The 21109-nt window shown below is 37.3% G+C and overlaps 2 protein-coding genes across 12 annotated transcripts in view; one reads left to right on the top strand and one right to left on the bottom strand.

The window, feature by feature from the left end:
- LOC124533216 overlaps positions 1-9999 on the top strand; it is a 75401-nt gene extending 65402 nt beyond the window's left edge. For 9 of the 11 annotated variants that reach the window (XM_047108411.1, XM_047108410.1, XM_047108408.1 and 6 more), the window contains 7 exons: positions 382-486; positions 1041-1156; positions 1937-2075; positions 3899-4042; positions 4674-4797; positions 9013-9169; positions 9872-9999. In XM_047108411.1, coding sequence (XP_046964367.1) covers positions 382-486; positions 1041-1156; positions 1937-2075; positions 3899-4042; positions 4674-4797; positions 9013-9169; positions 9872-9961 — 875 coding nt within the window. In that variant the 3' untranslated portion in view covers positions 9962-9999. Of the gene's footprint in view, positions 1-381; positions 487-1040; positions 1157-1936; positions 2076-3280; positions 4043-4673; positions 4798-9012; positions 9170-9871 lie in introns of those variants that run through there. The other 2 variants (XM_047108409.1, XR_006966681.1) reach the window with 2 other exon arrangements.
- Positions 10000-13113: 3114 nt separating this feature from the next.
- On the bottom strand, positions 13114-19931 carry LOC124533169 (inositol oxygenase-like). Its single transcript, XM_047108336.1, has 7 exons — positions 19797-19931; positions 18097-18274; positions 16781-16989; positions 16164-16300; positions 15522-15656; positions 14315-14410; positions 13114-13504 (listed from the first exon to the last, which is right to left on the bottom strand). Exons 1-7 carry the CDS (start codon positions 19812-19814, stop codon positions 13396-13398), a joined length of 882 nt encoding a protein of 293 aa, XP_046964292.1. The 5' UTR covers positions 19815-19931; the 3' UTR covers positions 13114-13395.
- Positions 19932-21109: the final 1178 nt, after the last annotated feature.

Genomic DNA, 21109 nt, shown 5'->3' with positions numbered 1-21109 from the left:
ATACTTCAAATTATTAAAAGTTAACATATCAGCCTAAGTTCATTTTGGATTGTTTCTGTTAGCTCATATCCTCTCCAAAAAAAGAAAACATTTGGTAAATTTGAATTCTGAATACGTGCAGTAATATTAAGCTTGAAAATCTTCTTAAAATCTCAGCGTAATTTCATTTTGGATGGTTTCTGTTGGCTCATATCCTCTCCAAAAAAAGAAAACATTTGGTAAATTTGAATTCTGAATACGTGCATTAATATTAAGCTTGAAAATCTTCTTCTTAACGGTTTTTAAACAAATTATCGTAAATAGTCCAAATAGTTTCGTGACAAGACGTATACATACAGTCAGACCATAGAGTACTAAATCTGGTCGTACTTCTCATACCAGCTATACCCCCACGAACAGAAGAGACGCCGCCGCCTCCTCCGTTGCTGTCCAGCGCTTCCCTCCAGGACATCATGGCAACCGCTGCATCGCATAGACGGACCAAAGGTAACAACTGACGCTCTTTAATATAGAATTTTCTTCTTAATAAGTATTCTATACCAATTACCAAAAAAACGATGGATGGATTGATGATAGTGAAATAATGGCTGGAAAGAATGTAAGTTGTGAGATGACGTCAGACAGATTAGTATGCAAAAAGAAATGCTGCGCCCCCAAATAAAATTCGGAGAAGGACAGGAGAATGATGATGATTAAATAATCTATATTTATAATTAGAACAGTGGTTAGAACGTATGCATCTTAACCGATGATTGTAAGTTCAAACCCAGGCAAGCACCACTGAATATTGATGTGCTTAATTTGTGTTTATAATTCATGTCGTGCTCGGTGGTGAAGGAGAACATCGTGAGGAAACCTGCATGTGTCTGCCACAGGTGTATTCCACCAAACCGCATTGGAACAGCATGGTGAAATATGTTCCAAACCTTTTCCTTAAAGGGAGAAGGCCTTAACCCAGCGGTGGGAAATTTAGAGGCTGTTGTTATACATGACTTTACGATTTTTGTGTGTTTGTAACGACGTTATATAATTAATTACAGGTGTCAGTAGACAAGATTCGCGTCTATCGGTGAAGTCCCTCATAGAGAGCATAGAGAATGCAGCGAAGGCGGCCAAACAGTCGCCAGCCACAACTCCGGTTACTGAGTGGCCACAGGTACTGCCTAATCATTGTTTAATTACTTTTTGTTTTATATATTTTTTGATAAATATATCTTATATATTAGTAGCGTAAGTCAATCGCTGCACGTAAAAAAATCTTTGATGGTCTCATTTTGAAGAGCTCCACTGGTAGATGAGCAGAAAATTAAAGACGATTTAACAAATAATTAATTTTACATAGATAAAAAGTTACATAGTAGACAGCAGAGCTATGTATATAAATATAAAAATAACATTCGAACAAGCATCGTAAGTTTACAACTAAATTAAATCAAAATAAAGCCTTTCATAGGTTGCCAATTACTAAAAATTTGTCAAATAAACGCGAAGCTTCGCGTGCGACATTAGTAAGAGGGAACAAAAAGAGATATAATGTATATGTTTCAACTCTTTAGTGATAGGTTTAATCTCATCTCTTTGAGATATCCAATACCTTATATAATATCCAATGCTTGAAGGGTTATATATCTTCTATTTCATCATTCTCCTGCCCTTATCCCAATTTTATTTGGGGTCGGCGCAGCATGTCTTCTCCTTCCATACTTCTCTGTCAGACGTCATCTCACAAGTAACATTATTTCTAGCCATATCGTCTTTCACACAATCCATCCATCGTTTCCTTGGTCGTCCTTTACCTCTCTATCCATCCACATCCATGCTCAAGGCCTTCCTCACAATGTGTTCCTCATCGGTTATATATCTTCTATGTATGCATAATATATAGTTTCGACAACATATCTAATGATTTGTTATGTGTATAAATATTATCCAACAGGTCCAAACAACAGTAACGAACACATCGACCAACATAAAGAACGGTATGTCGGAACCAACGCCCGCCACCAACGGCACCGCCAACTACTCCGCCAAGCCGCCCGCGCCCCGGAACAACCGACCCTCACCCATCACCACAGGTGCGTTATATTTGACATTTATTATTGTCTGAATATACTTATGTATGTCATATTTTAACTATGTCAATGAAATCACGACACACCCTCAAGCAGACGTATACATAGTAAGTTGTTGGATGGCCAAATGGGCCAACTCATGATATGATCACCATCGCCCATGCACATAAGCGCTGTAAGAAATATTAACCAATCTGCACATGGCCAATGCGTTACCAACTTTGGGAGCTAAGATGTTATGTTTTTTGCATCCGTTGCTAAACTAGCTCATTAAATACTAGGCATTGATGCGTGGCGTTAGAATAAATGTGTAAGATCTTCCCTCTCGCTCTCCATCAATATGTGGAAAGGGACGGAAGTGTGTAACAAGGATTCGGTAACGCGCGCTATTTAAATTGACCAATTAGCGCACGGTGCTGGAGCTGTATTGATTGGACTAATTAGCGCGCTGCATGTTAAAGTTGGCCGTGAGTTGGATCCAACCTTTCCGAGAGGATATAATGTCCCTGTTGCTTATGATGTGTCAGATGATACACTCTATTTCCGATTAATGTGAAGCTTATCCGTTGATTTTCTATAATTTTGAAGCAGATATCAATAAAATCAGGGAAGCGAGTCAGCATGTATATAATACACAATATAATATCCTTAACAAAATGTAGATAATATGAAGTTGATATTTCTCAGTTTTAATGCACGTTATACATAAAATTGATGTAATTAGTACAGTTTTTCACACAGAAGTAACTTTGAAGCGCTCATTCATTTAATATATATTTATATATGACCGTAAAATTAATACATCACGTTAATACCGTTAGATTATAATCTATCTCGTGATATTATGAAAGGTTCGAAGATTTTGAACGTTTATTCAATTTACAATAACACATAAACAATTTCGATAGTCCATAATGTTTTGTTTAGGCTTCGATAGATTATAATCTAACGGTATTTACGTTTACATATGTATATACACAGTAATTCTTATTTATGTTTATATTATATTTACATCGTACATACATTAATGATAATTTTATTTGATATATTTTTAGAATGAATTTATTAATAATAGTAAGTTCATTATCATAAAAAAATAGATTTTATTTTTTAAATTGTTTTCGTATAAAGTGTCACAGCAAGATGTAACTAATTCATCATTTAAATAATAAACGAACGCATGTATGTGTTTGCTTATTTTCTTACAGCATGGCGGCATGAGAGAGGAGCATAGCTCTCGCCTTATCTATCTCCTAACTAATCTGTTTGTCTGTCCATCTGTCGAACCTGCCATAACTAATATAAATTATTTCTCATCATTCTTCTTACATTATCTAATGTAGTGTTTGATTTGTAACTAACAAATTGTTTTGTATCTTGTGTTGTTATGTTTTATTTGAAAAATGCTTGCCATTAAATATTTATTTAACATGTTAAATATTTTCATCGTATTATTGAAAACTCTTTTAAATACAAACCATTATAATTTGCATTTAAAATTGTTTTAAGAAGTGTTTCGGGCATTCAGTGTTGCTACAAAACGCTTTATTTTTTTTTCTAATACCAACATCATAAATTGCATCATTAGTGATGTTCCCTGGTGTATTAAAACATTTTGGTGGATTGCATCTAAGCTCCATAACACCTAGCGATCACTCTCGCCCCCTTTCACGGCTTTGTTTCAGTTATATTATAAATACAATACATTATATTATGCATAGTATTCTTTTAATAATGCATTAGTTGTTTTATATTTGACTTAAATAATAAAACTGAGACAAAGCGTGGTGTATACGGCTTGTTGATGTGTCTAACGCGCGGGGCAGAGTCTGCGGCCAGCGGCGCCAACATGGCCAACATGGCCAATATGAGCAGCATGGCCAACATGCCGGACGAGCAGCGCGCACTGGCCTCGCTGCAACAGAAAGCCATGGAGTCGTTCGTAAGGAGAAACAGCTACGGAGATATATGTGAGTGACTAATGATTATTTGAATTTTGTTATGCTTGTGTCTATGTTTTTCGCTTCTACTAATCATAGTATATGCCTGGGCCAAGTGTAACGATACACTAAATGTGTTTAGGCGTACATATGAAAAATGACCTCATTTATTTATCGTATTGAAGTTGATTTAAGAGTACAAATTTCCAACTTTCGAGCTAAAAACATTGTGAATACACATGTGACAGATCAACACATACAGGTTTCCCTACGATGTTTTTCATTCAACGCTGACTACGAAATTAATTACAAACAGAATAAAATCAGTCAGATTAATGTGTTATGGGATTCGGCTATCTTTAGAGTATGGCAATGTTATTTACTTGCTGCAATACTACACTGAAATTATTTTCAATTTTTATTTTTAGAATCCGAATTATTTATTAATTCAATGCGATCGGCTGATACAATTGTGTCTGAATGTCATTGAAATTAAACACATGCAGGTTACCTTACAATGTTTATCTTTACCGCCAAGCACGAGATGCATCAAAAACACAAGCTGAGCGCTCGAAAATTCATTCTTTGAAACCACGGGGCTATTTGATTTATATATATATATTTATTATTTTATCAATAACATGTCCTAAATTATGAGCAGGTGAGAGAAAGGATCCATTGAACGCGCTGCAAATAAAGAACGGCGGCTCCAAGCGCAACGCGCTGCTCAAGTGGTGTCAGCAGAAGACGGCGGGCTACAGCAACATCGACATCACGAATTTTAGGTGAATACAATTACTTTAAACTTTCACAGACCTGGCGCTGGTAAATTGAAACCTTATTTGTTAAACTTTGTCTCAAAGATTATTAGGATTAAATTCGTTTATAATAGTTTTATTAGCTATTCATTTTAGATGTCAGCCGTCAGCTGCTAGGTATAAAAAAGCTTTAGCTCTTCTTTAGAGTTCAAGCTTGCTTCAAATCAAATTTCATCAAATTGGATACAGGGGAAGGTTGTTAAACAATGAAAGCTAGAGTTACTTTAATTTATAATATTTGTATTGATTTGATAACTGCCTCGTTGGCATAGTGAATAGATTCTGAGGACTTGGGTTCAAATCCCAGGTTGGGCCGTTGAAAAGATTCATTTAAGTATCAGTCTGGAGTCTCGGTGCTCCAGCGCCTGTATTCCTGAGGGAATAGAGAGTGGTCTCGTGCGCTCGCGTGTAGTGTAGAGTAGTTATTTAAGTGTCAGCCTGGAGTCTCGGTGCTCCAGCGCCTGTGTTCCTGAGGGAATAGAGAGTGGTCTCGTGCGCTCGCGTGTAGTGTAGAGTAGTTATTTAAGTGTCAGCCTGGAGTCTCGGTGCTCCAGCGCCTGTGTTCCTGAGGGAATAGAGAGTGGTCTCGTGCGCTCGCGTGTAGTGTAGAGTAGTTATTTAAGTGTCAGCCTGGAGTCTCGGTGCTCCAGCGCCTGTGTTCCTGAGGGAATAGAGAGTGGTCTCGTGCGCTCGCGTGTAGTGTAGAGTAGTTATTTAAGTGTCAGCCTGGAGTCTCGGTGCTCCAGCGCCTGTGTTCCTGAGGGAATAGAGAGTGCTCTCGTGCACTAGCGTGTAGTGTAGAGTAGTTATTTAAGTATCAGCCTGGAGTCTCGGTGCTCCAGCGCCTGTGTTCCTGAGGGAATAGAGAGTGGTCTCGTGCGCTCGCGTGTAGTGTAGAGTAGTTATTTAAGTGTCAGCCTGGAGTCTCGGTGCTCCAGCGCCTGTGTTCCTGAGGGAATAGAGAGTGGTCTCGTGCGCTCGCGTGTAGTGTAGAGTAGTTATTTAAGTGTCAGCCTGGAGTCTCGGTGCTCCAGCGCCTGTGTTCCTGAGGGAATAGAGAGTGCTCTCGTGCACTAGCGTGTAGTGTAGAGTAGTTATTTAAGTGTCAGCCTGGAGTCTCGGTGCTCCAGCGCCTGTGTTCCTGAGGGAATAGAGAGTGGTCTCGTGCGCTCGCGTGTAGTGTAGAGTAGTTATTTAAGTGTCAGCCTGGAGTCTCGGTGCTCCAGCGCCTGTGTTCCTGAGGGAATAGAGAGTGGTCTCGTGCGCTCGCGTGTAGTGTAGAGTAGTTATTTAAGTGTCAGCCTGGAGTCTCGGTGCTCCAGCGCCTGTGTTCCTGAGGGAATAGAGAGTGGTCTCGTGCGCTCGCGTGTAGTGTAGAGTAGTTATTTAAGTGTCAGCCTGGAGTCTCGGTGCTCCAGCGCCTGTGTTCCTGAGGGAATAGAGAGTGCTCTCGTGCACTAGCGTGTAGTGTAGAGTAGTTATTTAAGTATCAGCCTGGAGTCTCGGTGCTCCAGCGCCTGTGTTCCTGAGGGAATAGAGAGTGGTCTCGTGCGCTCGCGTGTAGTGTAGAGTAGTTATTTAAGTGTCAGCCTGGAGTCTCGGTGCTCCAGCGCCTGTGTTCCTGAGGGAATAGAGAGTGGTCTCGTGCGCTCGCGTGTAGTGTAGAGTAGTTATTTAAGTGTCAGCCTGGAGTCTCGGTGCTCCAGCGCCTGTGTTCCTGAGGGAATAGAGAGTGGTCTCGTGCGCTCGCGTGTAGTGTAGAGTAGTTATTTAAGTGTCAGCCTGGAGTCTCGGTGCTCCAGCGCCTGTGTTCCTGAGGGAATAGAGAGTGGTCTCGTGCGCTCGCGTGTAGTGTAGAGTAGTTATTTAAGTGTCAGCCTGGAGTCTCGGTGCTCCAGCGCCTGTGTTCCTGAGGGAATAGAGAGTGGTCTCGTGCGCTCGCGTGTAGTGTAGAGTAGTTATTTAAGTGTCAGCCTGGAGTCTCGGTGCTCCAGCGCCTGTGTTCCTGAGGGAATAGAGAGTGGTCTCGTGCGCTCGCGTGTAGTGTAGAGTAGTTATTTAAGTGTCAGCCTGGAGTCTCGGTGCTCCAGCGCCTGTGTTCCTGAGGGAATAGAGAGTGGTCTCGTGCGCTCGCGTGTAGTGTAGAGTAGTTATTTAAGTGTCAGCCTGGAGTCTCGGTGCTCCAGCGCCTGTGTTCCTGAGGGAATAGAGAGTGGTCTCGTGCGCTCGCGTGTAGTGTAGAGTAGTTATTTAAGTGTCAGCCTGGAGTCTCGGTGCTCCAGCGCCTGTGTTCCTGAGGGAATAGAGAGTGGTCTCGTGCGCTCGCGTGTAGTGTAGAGTAGTTATTTAAGTGTCAGCCTGGAGTCTCGGTGCTCCAGCGCCTGTGTTCCTGAGGGAATAGAGAGTGGTCTCGTGCGCTCGCGTGTAGTGTAGAGTAGTTATTTAAGTGTCAGCCTGGAGTCTCGGTGCTCCAGCGCCTGTGTTCCTGAGGGAATAGAGAGTGGTCTCGTGCGCTCGCGTGTAGTGTAGAGTAGTTATTTAAGTGTCAGCCTGGAGTCTCGGTGCTCCAGCGCCTGTGTTCCTGAGGGAATAGAGAGTGCTCTCGTGCACTAGCGTGTAGTGTAGAGTAGTTATTTAAGTGTCAGCCTGGAGTCTCGGTGCTCCAGCGCCTGTATTCCTGAGGGAATAGAGAGTGGTCTCGTGCGCTCGCGTGTAGTGTAGAGTAGTTATTTAAGTGTCAGCCTGGAGTCTCGGTGCTCCAGCGCCTGTGTTCCTGAGGGAATAGAGAGTGCTCTCGTGCACTAGCGTGTAGTGTAGAGTAGTTATTTAAGTATCAGCCTGGAGTCTCGGTGCTCCAGCGCCTGTGTTCCTGAGGGAATAGAGAGTGGTCTCGTGCGCTCGCGTGTAGTGTAGAGTAGTTATTTAAGTGTCAGCCTGGAGTCTCGGTGCTCCAGCGCCTGTGTTCCTGAGGGAATAGAGAGTGGTCTCGTGCGCTCGCGTGTAGTGTAGAGTAGTTATTTAAGTGTCAGCCTGGAGTCTCGGTGCTCCAGCGCCTGTGTTCCTGAGGGAATAGAGAGTGGTCTCGTGCGCTCGCGTGTAGTGTAGAGTAGTTATTTAAGTGTCAGCCTGGAGTCTCGGTGCTCCAGCGCCTGTGTTCCTGAGGGAATAGAGAGTGGTCTCGTGCGCTCGCGTGTAGTGTAGAGTAGTTATTTAAGTGTCAGCCTGGAGTCTCGGTGCTCCAGCGCCTGTGTTCCTGAGGGAATAGAGAGTGGTCTCGTGCGCTCGCGTGTAGTGTAGAGTAGTTATTTAAGTGTCAGCCTGGAGTCTCGGTGCTCCAGCGCCTGTGTTCCTGAGGGAATAGAGAGTGGTCTCGTGCGCTCGCGTGTAGTGTAGAGTAGTTATTTAAGTGTCAGCCTGGAGTCTCGGTGCTCCAGCGGCTGTGTTCCTGAGGGAATAGAGAGTGGTCTCGTGCGCTCGCGTGTAGTGTAGAGTAGTTATTTAAGTGTCAGCCTGGAGTCTCGGTGCTCCAGCGCCTGTGTTCCTGAGGGAATAGAGAGTGGTCTCGTGCGCTCGCGTGTAGTGTAGAGTAGTTATTTAAGTGTCAGCCTGGAGTCTCGGTGCTCCAGCGCCTGTGTTCCTGAGGGAATAGAGAGTGCTCTCGTGCACTAGCGTGTAGTGTAGAGTAGTTATTTAAGTGTCAGCCTGGAGTCTCGGTGCTCCAGCGCCTGTATTCCTGAGGGAATAGAGAGTGGTCTCGTGCGCTCGCGTGTAGTGTAGAGTAGTTATTTAAGTGTCAGCCTGGAGTCTCGGTGCTCCAGCGCCTGTGTTCCTGAGGGAATAGAGAGTGCTCTCGTGCACTAGCGTGTAGTGTAGAGTAGTTATTTAAGTATCAGCCTGGAGTCTCGGTGCTCCAGCGCCTGTGTTCCTGAGGGAATAGAGAGTGGTCTCGTGCGCTCGCGTGTAGTGTAGAGTAGTTATTTAAGTGTCAGCCTGGAGTCTCGGTGCTCCAGCGCCTGTGTTCCTGAGGGAATAGAGAGTGCTCTCGTGCACTAGCGTGTAGTGTAGAGTAGTTATTTAAGTATCAGCCTGGAGTCTCGGTGCTCCAGCGCCTATATTCCTGAGGGAATAGAGAGTGCGTGTAGTGTAGAGTAGCGTGAGTAACACGCGTGGGGCGTCTCACAGCTCGTCGTGGAACGACGGCCTGGCGGTGTGCGCGCTGCTGCACTCGTACCTGGGCGAGGCGCGCGTGGCGTACGCGGCGCTGTCGCCGCACGACAAGCGCACCAACTTCGCCGTCGCCTTCGCCGCCGCGGAGTCCGTCGGCATCCCCACCACGCTCGTGAGTCGCGCTCGTCGCTTGCTTATTTTCACGTTTTAATACATTATTACTTACTTACTACTGATTACTTTGCATAAAAAGAACTTTACTGTTTTTGTTTGGTCTAAAAATGTTGATATTCACTTTGAATAATTTAATAAAAATATTGTTCTTTAAAACGAATCCCCTTTTTTATATTTATGTCACCGAAGATTACAAAATTCGTTAGATTGACTTGAGGTTAGATTACAATATAGCGAGAAATAATGCGTTAACAACAACAACAAAAGCCTGTAAATTCCCACTGCTGGGCTAAAGACCTCCTCTCCCTTTGAGGAGAAGATTTTTGGAACATATTCCACCACGCTGTTCCAATGCGGGGTGGTGGAATACAAACGTGGTAGAATTTCTATTAAATTTGTCACATGCAGGTTTCTTCACGATGTTTTCCTTCACCGCTGAGCATGAGGTTAATTATAAAGACAAACTAAGCACATGAATCAGCGGTGCTTGCCTGGGTTTGAACCGGCAATCATCGGTTAAGATGCTAATTCTAACCTTTGGGCCATCTCGACTATTACAATGCGTTAAATTGCAATAATATTTAATTGTTCATAATATTTAGACAGTTTACAATCTGACGAGACAGATTGTAATCTAACGAATTTTGTAATCTTACGGTGACACATATAACTCATTGTTATAATCGATTTTTATTCACAGAATATTCAAGACATGATACAACAGGAGAGGCCGGACTGGCAGCAAGTGATGGCGTACGTTACAAGCATTTACAAACACTTCGAAACGTAGACCGTATTTATACCTCCATAAAGACTAAATTCGATTGATCATATGAATCATTAGATTAGTGGCACAAACCGCTCTTCATATAGCGTATACTATATTTCTATGGCAGAAATAGTAAAGATTTTAAGCCTTAGATGATAATACAAGCCTTAGATATCCCATGAAATTTCTTATAGTTCAGCTTTACTATGCACTATTCCATTTAAATACTTTAATGCTTTGATATTACTTCAAAACTTTCAATAGCAACTTTATCAATGATCAAAACTACTTATTAAAGCTACTTTTTTCGAATCCGTAACAAATATCAAAGACTATATAGACATATAATATTTCAAGGTCAAAATTGTTTACTAATAATACTGCCGTTTGAATGGACTATAGTATAATTTGTTCTTCCAAAACGTTCTTAAAGCAAACTCTTTGGTATTGAATTTAAAAAAAAATCTTAAGATAAGGATAAATGTTTAGTAAACATAATATTTATGAAACGGGACGTAAAGGATCTAGAAACTTCGATATTGAAAGCCAAAAAGGCAATTTGATAGGTTGTAAAGTAACATTCCTGTAAGGATAGTTTAGGATTATGAACCAATCGCAATAGTTGAAACAGTGAATATTATTATTAATAAACACAAATTAAAATAGTTTCTTCATAATTGAAACAAATTTGGTTGAGAGGTTTGGACGTTATATAGTAACAAACAGATAGAGTTAAAACTGAAACAAAATTAAAAAAAAAAATTCCCATTTCAGCGGGTGCATACTGATACTAAATATACTACAGAATTTGTTTATTTACGACATCACATTAAAAACTTCTAAAATTATCAATGTTTCTTTACTATGTTGTCCATGTATTATATACAAAAACATTCCTCTGGAATCACTCTATCTACTAAAAAAACCGCATCAAAATCCGTTGAGTAATTTTAAACATCTAAGCATAGTTACGGACAGACAGCGGTGAACGACTTTGTTTTATATTATGTAAGGATTGTATGTGTCACCGTTAGATTACAAAATCCGTTAGATTACAATCTGTCCAGATAGATTGTAATCTAACGAAATATTGTGAATGGTGAAATATGTTTGCAGTTTAACGCATTAATTTTTGCTATATGTAATTTATTTAAGTATTGCGATTGGTTCACTGCGTGTGATAGTTTAAACCATGTCCGCCATTTTGTGAGATTTCGCCTTGGAGCTGTGTGAGGAATTGATAGCCGTCTTTCCATATAAAGACTGATATGATATGATAGGTTAGTTGGGTCACGATCTTTTTGCGTTACTCTATAGTTTGACAAACGCCAGGGGTTGATAACATTTTATTCCAAACGTGATACTAGTAACTGTATTTCGAAGTTTTTATTCATTTCTATATTTATAAAATTCGAGGTTGTTAACCTCTGGCGTTTGTAAGGGTGTGTACACATATCTATAAACGAAGTTGGCATTAAAGAACAATATGTAACACACATGTGTATACACCTTAAAAATAAAAGAAAATTAGAGTAAGATAATATAATGAAACGCCTTAGCATAGAACGGCCTTGGTATTGTATGTGAGAGTATATTTTGTGGTACTGAGAATAAGGTCTATAATTGTATGAGACGTCTGATCGTTTGTCCCCTTCTTACTATAAAGGGGTGACGATATGTAACACGTTAACAGTTTGTATGCCACTATAAATTATTATAAAATAGCCTCGTATTATTGAATATTAATCAGCCTTCGGTGTCTGTATCCAGTTTTACGCCTTGTTACTATAACTATATAAACTTTATATACAATCAACTCGAAAGTGAGAAGCTGCACTAATTATAATGAGACTTTATCGACATAGAATTGCTTGCAATAATTGTACTTTCAAATTTTGCATCATTATATTGTTTATCGAGAACATATGCATATTAATAACTTATAAAACAGTTTTACTTATAAATGTTGTCTATGGTTTGATAAGTTAAACGTTTCTATCTCCCTCTTTCTAATATCAAATCAGTGATGAAAGAAAGAGATAAAACTATGTTTAACTACACATCCCCCATTTTGGTCGTTTAGAATAATTTATAATTCAAAATCATTTATGTAAGTGTTCTAAGATTCTACAAGTTGCCTAAGTAAGACATAAAAATTAATAAAATAAAAATTGTCTCTGGTCTACACTATTTTAACAGATTATCCATCTAACTATATCGATCTATTAAACAAATAATACTGTACCCATAGTTTAACTTTAGAACAATTTTACATAATTAAAATTAATAATATTTCATATGGTAACACCTTCTGATTAAAATAGTGAAACTATACTTGGTAGTTGTCTATGGCCTTATTTACATTATTGTATGTGTTTTTTTCGATATGTTATGATTGGTGACAGTTTTTGTGATACTGTTGAAGATATAGTACGACACAACTTAGTTGTAGCATCGGCAAAATTCGTAAAGCCGATCACATCCGAATTGAGTACGCTATCCCAAATTATCAATATTTATTTCTCATGCGAATATAATCTTTGCACAAACGCAATAACTTGTAATATCATATGGACTAATACATTCGTCAATTTGACAAGACGATTCACATTCACACTGACGCGAGAATCTATAGCGACGAATAGCGTCGAATGGCGCGATAGGGAGCTATTTCTTTTGGTTGTGTAAATCGGCAGTAATCGGTTTTATTGAATTTGCCGACTCTACATCTAAGTTATGTCGTACTTATACGATGATAATGATACACGGAATTTTTAAATTATTATATTGTGAATAAATATCTTCCCGTAACTATATACATGTAGTATTTATGTTCGAAATTACCGACAAGATCTCTATATGGGGGAAAAAGACAACATGCTTTTAATTATATACGCATCTTTATCCCCAATAGTGCTATCTCTGTCTCGAGACTGATTCCGTACAGTCTACATTGCTTGACATTTATAGATGAAGTATTTTTCAAATGATGCTTTATGCGTAACGAAATAGAGATCATTTTTGCATTTGATTAATGTATTAGCTATAAATGTTCGTCGTGTATTACGAATAAGCCTTGTTTCGCATTGTGACTGCTGTTTGTTGAAGCTATATAAATTAATTATCTATTTTCAGATACATGTATTATTGTAAATATAGCTAAAATAAAGTTCCTGGTTTATTTTATTATGTGTTTTATTTATTTTAAATTACATATAAATTATTCTTAACTTATTTGTATATCTTATACATAGTACTAAGTACAGCGCTTATATAAAAATATAATCTTATGTATTTTCGCTTATGACTTACTGTTGACTTTATATACTTGTATTATGTATTATATATAATATATTTAGAGTACTTATTTTATAAACAGTGTTTAAATATAAATATTTAGTTTTTAGTTTTAATCAAATTCCGAAGTCACTTGTAGTATTCACTTATTATACAATTCACCACTGGAGTGTTCCTGGGATGTATTTTTCAATGAGATTCTCGTAGTACGGCCACAGAGCTTCGATATCCGGTATGGCTGCGCTCTTCGTGTATAAATCGTATTGGCTATAAAAAAAAACACATAATATGGATACATACATATTAACGATTTAAGTAGTGTTAAGGGAGTCGAGATGGCTAGTGGAATGCGTGAGTCTTACGATGATTGCGGATTCAAACCCAGGCAAGCACCACTGAATATTCATGTGCTTAATTTATGTTTATAATTCATCGGTCTGTATTGTATTAACTGACACTACTGTATTTTTTTAAATGTTGAAAAAGAGTAACTACTGAGTTTGTTGCCGGTTCTTCTCGGTAGAATCTACTTTCCGAACCGGTGGTAGCTTCACTTAATTATTAAATGACGATGCAAAAATGCTTGTGAAAGCCCACTTGAATAAAGTATATTTTGATTTTGATTTCTCGTGCTCGGCGGTAAAGGGAAACATCGTGAGGAAACCTACTTCTGTCTAATTTCATTGAAATCTTGCCACATGTGTATTTCACTAACACTGGAACAGCATGGTGGAATATGTTCCAAACCTTCTCCTCAAAGAGAGGAAATTTATTGGTTGTTAATGTAATGTAAGTAATCATGTTTTTAAGCTAACATTACGACTGGCATGTTGTTTTAAGTTAGCTAAGTTTCGTAAGCAGTTCTAAGTCAGTACGCAAATTTAATTGGTCCTTAAAACTTTCATTTGAAACTTATATAATGTAACGTAATAATGGGATTATGTTGCTAAAAATGTTTGATGTCGAATTAATTTTACGTCAATGAACACGTGGTATAGACATCCTATCCATAATGTTAGGGTCTCTCTTGCTCGCGTATCCTGTGTTGGTATGTGTGTATTTCAAGATGATACTCACTTAAACTTGAGAACTGCCGCTTTTATTTTTTCGTCCCTTTCTGTTGCGAATTGTTCGTAGTCTCCGCCGGCGTGCCACGGGTAGAACGAATGATATCTGAAATATAAATGATTATTATATAAAGACCTTTATTTATACCAAAACTAAAACCTTGTATTATAATTATTTATTAAATTATATTCAATAAATGTTTACATTAAACACAAAAACAAATCGGGAGTGTCTGTTGTAATATTAAAATAAACGCTTTTTACTTAATATGAATACGCGGTACGTATTGTAAAATAACATTTCTTTTTTCAATTTTTGTATGTTTGTTTGTTCCGGCTAATCTCCGGAACGGCTGAACTAATTTAGATAGGACTTTCATTGGCAGATAGCTGGTGTAATAAGAAATAACTTAGGCTACAGCACTAATTTTATTTTAAACTCAAACGCTCACGAAATCGCTGTCAAAGGAAGTAATTAAAGTAGCAGTTGGAAATGTTAATTGTAATTAACGAGTTAAAAATATAAATCACTGAAAATGTAGCAAAATTGTCTGTCTGACGAGCTCCATTTCATTTAACAGTATGCCGGGTGACTATGTAAGTGTCCCATACCAAATAAATAATGAAATAGTATATAATTTTAAATTGTGAAATAACCAATGATGTTGTAGTTAACAGATATGTTATTAACGCGCAAAAAGTTAAGACTAGAAAACGTCCTAATTGGGACGTTTGCCTTTAGTTGTTTTACGTAGTAATACGTTATAATACATCATAATTACGTAGTAATACGTTTTTCGTAATTAAAACATCTATTAATCCCTTTTACTTATTGTTTTTATCAAGCTATCCTTTTTACTTATAACGAAATTTAAAAATAAACTAAAATAAACGGTCCCCGGCGCGGCACACTTTTTCTGTTGTTTAGTATGGATGTAACATATCTGTTTATGTATTCTGGAAATAACATAGTTTAACATTTTAAATAGTTAATAAGTGTCCAATTAAATATATATTATGAGAAAATTCGCACGTGCCAGATACATTTACGACACGTGAGTGTTAGTGGAAGAAACTCCATAACAACTGATCAAGGAGAGGAACTGTTGTTAGCGGTAGAAATGTCTTCAAAGCTATTTATCCCCAAAATGTTCAAATCATCTCCGAGATAAATATACCATTTTCTAACGCAGCTATCGAGCCTGTCAGGAACATACCTGATCATCCATAAGCCTTCTTCCGGGAACTTCGCGTTGTTGTGTTTCAGAACTCGGTACAGATATTCGTCGTGGCCCCAGGACATCATCAAGTTTTCAATACCGCATTTTGGCTTGTACATCCCATACGGGGTACTGGAAACATTACCATTGATGAAAAAATGGTCTTTTAAAGAGAAATAATGGTGATCCTATGTCGCTGGTTGTATCTTAAGTGTCTATGAAAAATCTGGCCTTTTAATATATTATTGTCAGAACTGACGAGCAATTTACATCTCTGGTGGAAGTAGATTAAGATGTATACACATAATATACCCCTAATTACACTGGAAATTATTTACCTTAAATTAAGAAAAGGGTTATTTAATGGTAATAAAATGACTTGTAGTAATGCTATGAGTTAGCATAAGTAGACGCCTCTATACGTTTTGAATATTAAATGTTTATTATACTTTTAAAAAGGAGATAATTACTTAATTGCTTGAAGTATAAAATTAATCAGGGCATTTATTAAAATACCTAAATAATATGAGTAATGAAAGTTAAATTCTTCCAAATGATAATTCAAAATACAATCTTAAAATATGCATTAGTACTAGTTGCATATTTTTATTAAATGTATATAAATAAAATAATAATTACTTGTAATCTTCATTGTATGTGTCTGGATTGGCCTTGAAGCTGTCATCTCCGTAAACAATGCTCTTTCCCCATTTACATCCCACAGGGAAGGTGTCACCCACAACGCACCACTGAGGCTCGCCATAGAACGCCATTACCTGTGTACATTAAACAATATTTATATTATATGTGAGGTAACTTTAGTTTTAATTTAATCTTGTAAAACGATATGTTTGTCAAATAAATTTTGATTTTTAATTACTTGAGAGTAAAACAAATGCATCGATGCTATTTGTTTTTTAATTGGATAATGGATTAATTTGCAGTTTTCAATGGGTAATTTAAATTAAATGCCCTGTATTTGTATAATCTGCCCTGACTAAGTAGTTAATCTTTCCAAAATGGCCGATATGGCTAAAGTGATCAGGAGAATTTTATATTCGGACTGGGCGGTCTTTGACATTAGAAATCTTGGACGACCTTTCCGAATTTTTACAATATGAGTAGGTCTGTATTGAAGGTATGTACGGGAGGCAGGAAACTAAGACCTTAGCGAACTTTGGCGTAAGGAACGGCCCAGGGCTTTATTGTATAAGATAGATTGTATTATTCTTACTATAATAGATAGTGTGATTTACCTTTCCAAGATCATGTATCAGTCCGATGAGTTGGAACCAGTCGTCGTCAGGGTAGTCCTGTCTGATGCGCTCAGCTGTCTGGAAGGCGTGCACGATGTTGGGGAGGTCGGTGTCGGGGTCTGATTCATCCACTAGCTCGTTCAGCTTGATGAGGGCATCCTTTACCGTCGATTTGAAATGGTTGAATTTCAACCACTTTTCCATTTTGCCTGAATAAAGTAATGTACATTTAGATAAATTTCGTTTCCATAAGCTGAATTAGTGCTAATTATTAATAGCTGCGAACTTTGCGACAGACTTAAACTTAAGAGAGCGTCATATACGGGTAAATATCATTAAGCTTTTTCGATCTCTTTCTTGATTAAATTAAATTCTGCCATATGAATATGCGTCAACTCACAATGTAATCAATGGAATAATCTTAAGTAGGTAGTATCTTTAAGAAAAGGAGGTATATTCAATTCGTCATGGCTATTCTCTAAGAAAACAGAAAAGAATAGCAAATAAGCAAATAATTTCTGCCACATTCGTCTATCCGCACTAGAACTGTGTGTTGGACTTAGCTCAAATATTAAATTTAATATAAAACCAAAGGAGGTCGTGGCCTAACACGTGGGATGTTCACAAGGTGTTACTTTATTTTTTGAGAACAGGACAGTACTTATAGAAAAAAATAATTAATCAACACACTAATCAGGCCATAAAATGTTACAATATCGTCTATTTACCTATATTATTAATATCAACTATGATTTAAACATTATGTAAGGAACATATAAAATTAGTAAAATAAAAAAATTGAACGTTTAAATGTCTTGAATAATTTAGTACTTCTTTTATATTTGTCAGTACGCCAGGGGGTAAGTATGCCGTATACCTCCGTCATAATAATAACGTATATAAATAATACGAAAACAAATTAAAAAAGTAACCGATACAATCGGATAATGTTTTAGTTGTAAACCCTTTTTCACCTGATTTCGGAATTAAATTTATTTTCCCTTTTTTTATTGTAGAAAAAAATTGTAATAATTGATATTACTACAAATATATATTGATTATTTTTTACACTTTATTTCCATACTATAAAATGCCTCCCACTGTTTGTCCTTATGTATGCTTTGATCTTAAAAATTACGAAACGGATTTTTATGCGGCTTTTTAATAGATAGAGTGATTCGAGAGGAAGGTTTTTGTATACAATACATGGGCAATATAGTTAAGAAACACTGATAATTAGAAGTTTCTAATGTGATGTCGTAAATAAACAAATCTTGTAGAATATTCAATACCGGGTCGCTAGTTTTGAAATATACCTTTTACGAAGTCGACTGTCATGTTAGTGTGCATGTCGTAGTAGGTTTTGCAGACGCGCTCCTTGATTGGATCCTTGTCATCAACGGAGTAGTCGCGGAAGGCTTCCAAGGGCTTTCCATCGTAGACCTTCTCCGGCCGAAGCAGCAGAGAGGGGTCCAGCATAGAGATCGTATTGTCCTGTTAAAATAAAATTGTATTTAGAATGCCATAGTATTTTATAAAAAATCAACAATACAAAGGCCTAAATGGTCTAAAACTGGCTGGTAAGAAGTGGTGGCTTAAGGCGTGGGCGGTACAAAGGGCCTCGCGCCAGAAATTCGAAAAAGTACAACATAGCATTGAGATAAGAGTACTGTAAAAAAAAAGAAAAACAAGGGCCTCGCAAACAGTATCTTGCCCACATTAAGATTCGATCTTGCACCGCCACTGCTGATAAGGCTGATATTACGGCACTTTAAACTTGGATTGAGTTATTAGGAAAAGTCGTCAGGTTTTCTGTTACTAAGTAAATTACCAGTGTAACGCGTGGCTTCGGAAAATATTTAAGTATTTTACTTGATCCGGTCGTGTCTAACAGCCGTCCCTAAGAGTTATAACATCGCCATATACTATAGAGGTGATGTCCACCTGACCAATTTTGGTAACAAGTGTGTTAAAATGCAGAAGCATTGTTTATTCTCTTACCCAAAATCTCATAGGACGGGAAATACAATAGCAAGGGTCAGTCAAAGGAAAAACGGCTTTACTTGCTTTCTAAGGCTTGGGATTGTACTTATATGTAATTTCTCAAAAGTCGACAGAAATTCCAATAACATTTTGTATGATTGAACTGGGGATCTCAAGATCTGCGGATCTGTTTGCAAACTTAGGTACATACTATAATATTTAGTGCACAAAAGTGAAGTTACCTATGTTAATAATTCATTGACATTGTATCGTAAATAATAATAAATCTGATTATTTCTGAATTATAAAAATATTATTAATAATTCAGAAAGAATCAGATAAATCTGAAGCTTTGGTGGACAAACTATATGTTTTCTTAAAAAAAAAATTATTGAATATTTATTATTAATACAGATTTCAATTTCATAACAAAATTTTGGCACATCGCGCGCAAAAATTTAAAAAGCCGAAGCTCTAGGCTTTAAAACCTATCGGTATTTTAAAAGCGTATAGTGTCAGCGTTTACAAAACACCAATTACAGGCAGAGTCGGATTTAAAATTTAAATATCTGGAGGCCCTGGGGCCACAAAGCAGTGGAGGCCCCAGACCAACAGGAGCGTAGATATCCAAATAATTATATCATGGATTAATGGATTAGCTTAAGCTTTTATTAATTTGAATCAGTAAGTATTTCTTGACTGGTATCGGTAACTTTTAAAATATTAAGTAGTAAGATATATTATAATTTGACTATATCTCGGTATTTGTTAACTCACTGAAAACTTTTGTGGCCCCCGCTTATGTGGAGGGCCTAGGGCAGTTGCCCCGGCTGCCCTTCCCTAAATCCGGCCCTGATTATAGGGCTATGCTATTTATTAATATCACAATAATTGACTTTAGCAGAACAATATTCAGCCAAAATTAAAAAAATAGGAGCGTAAATTTTCAATAACACAACAAAAAAAAATTGGTAATTTTTCGAAAACAAAAAAACAGCATTGACGTTTTACAATTTTTTAAAGTGAAACTTACAGGATTTTTAATCTTCATTTTGCACTTGTTCTGTTTCTGATGACGGAACCAAAAAGACTAACCGTGTTGGACAAGGTTCGGATCTTAAATGACAGCTGAGCGATTTGATTTATCAGGGGTCAAGTGTGTGTTATCAGGCCCCTATCTCAATATACGAGCAAATTTCAATATCGCATTTAGCTAATTGTTCGTTAATTTATTAGGATCTAATTAATTTCCTCTAATTAATCGATTTAATTAATTATGTGCTATCAATTAGTATATGAATCTTACGATAATTATATTTCGGATAGACTTTAAAATATATATTAAAGATATTTATAGACCATAAATTAGTAAATGCCCTTTAAATTTTAGTAAATACTTTAGCTATACAATATATAGATATCGTGAAAAAAATAATTTGAATCAGGTGTTAAAATATTATTTTACTATTATTATATACTTATCTTTAATTACATAAGTAATTGGTATGTGTGTTTGTAACAGAATTCCTAAAAAATTAGGCAGATTTCTGTGATTTTTTGTGTGTTTTTTTGTCTCTCAGTAGGTTTCTTTGCTATAGGGCAATAAAAAAAATATTTCAGTAGGAGTAGATCTCGTCTTTATGTATTATTGTAGATACCTATTAAATGATCTTAACACACATATTATTACTATTATTATAATATATTGAGTAGGTCATAGGACTTCGCCATTACATAGCGTAATAATAATTGTTGACTACAATCGTTACTATTTTCTATAATGAAAAGTAAGTAGTGGCCATATGTAATATAGTGTATTTTCATGTACTTTATTTTGTTGAAAACACCGGGAGAAAAGGTATATGAGACCAGCTCACTACACAGGACATATTACAATGCATGTACTTCCATGCAGTGACGGATTTACAAATTTGCCGTTAGTAGGCTAGTAGGCTATTCAATTTTTGCCTCCCCTACTTTTTTTTGCAACATTTATGATTTGTGTTCTATCGTCCTCATTACATCGGGTTTTTTCAAGTTTTTAGTATGATTATATACTAGGTGATATTTCAGTCAGTTACTAGATTAATTTTCCAACCCGCTATGCAGTGATGAGTATAAGGATTACGGACGTAATGTGTATACTATAATTATAAGTTTTTTTTTTAATTTCTGTAAGTTAATAACGAATTTGCGCTAAATTTGCCGCCCTTCTAAATCTGCCGCCCTAGGCTCCAGTCTACTTAGCCTATTGGTAAATCCGCCACTGCCTCCATGCAAGTCTGAAACGACCTGAAAGAATGAGACAGCAATAGTATGTCAACAAATTGTCTAAGTTTTGACAGA

The sequence above is a fragment of the Vanessa cardui genome, chromosome 10, assembly GCF_905220365.1.
Source record: "Vanessa cardui chromosome 10, ilVanCard2.1, whole genome shotgun sequence".
In the NCBI taxonomy this organism is placed as follows: Eukaryota; Metazoa; Arthropoda; class Insecta; order Lepidoptera; family Nymphalidae; genus Vanessa; species Vanessa cardui.
The sequence above is the reverse complement of the archived record's forward strand: the minus strand, read 5'-3'. Positions and strand labels throughout refer to the sequence as shown.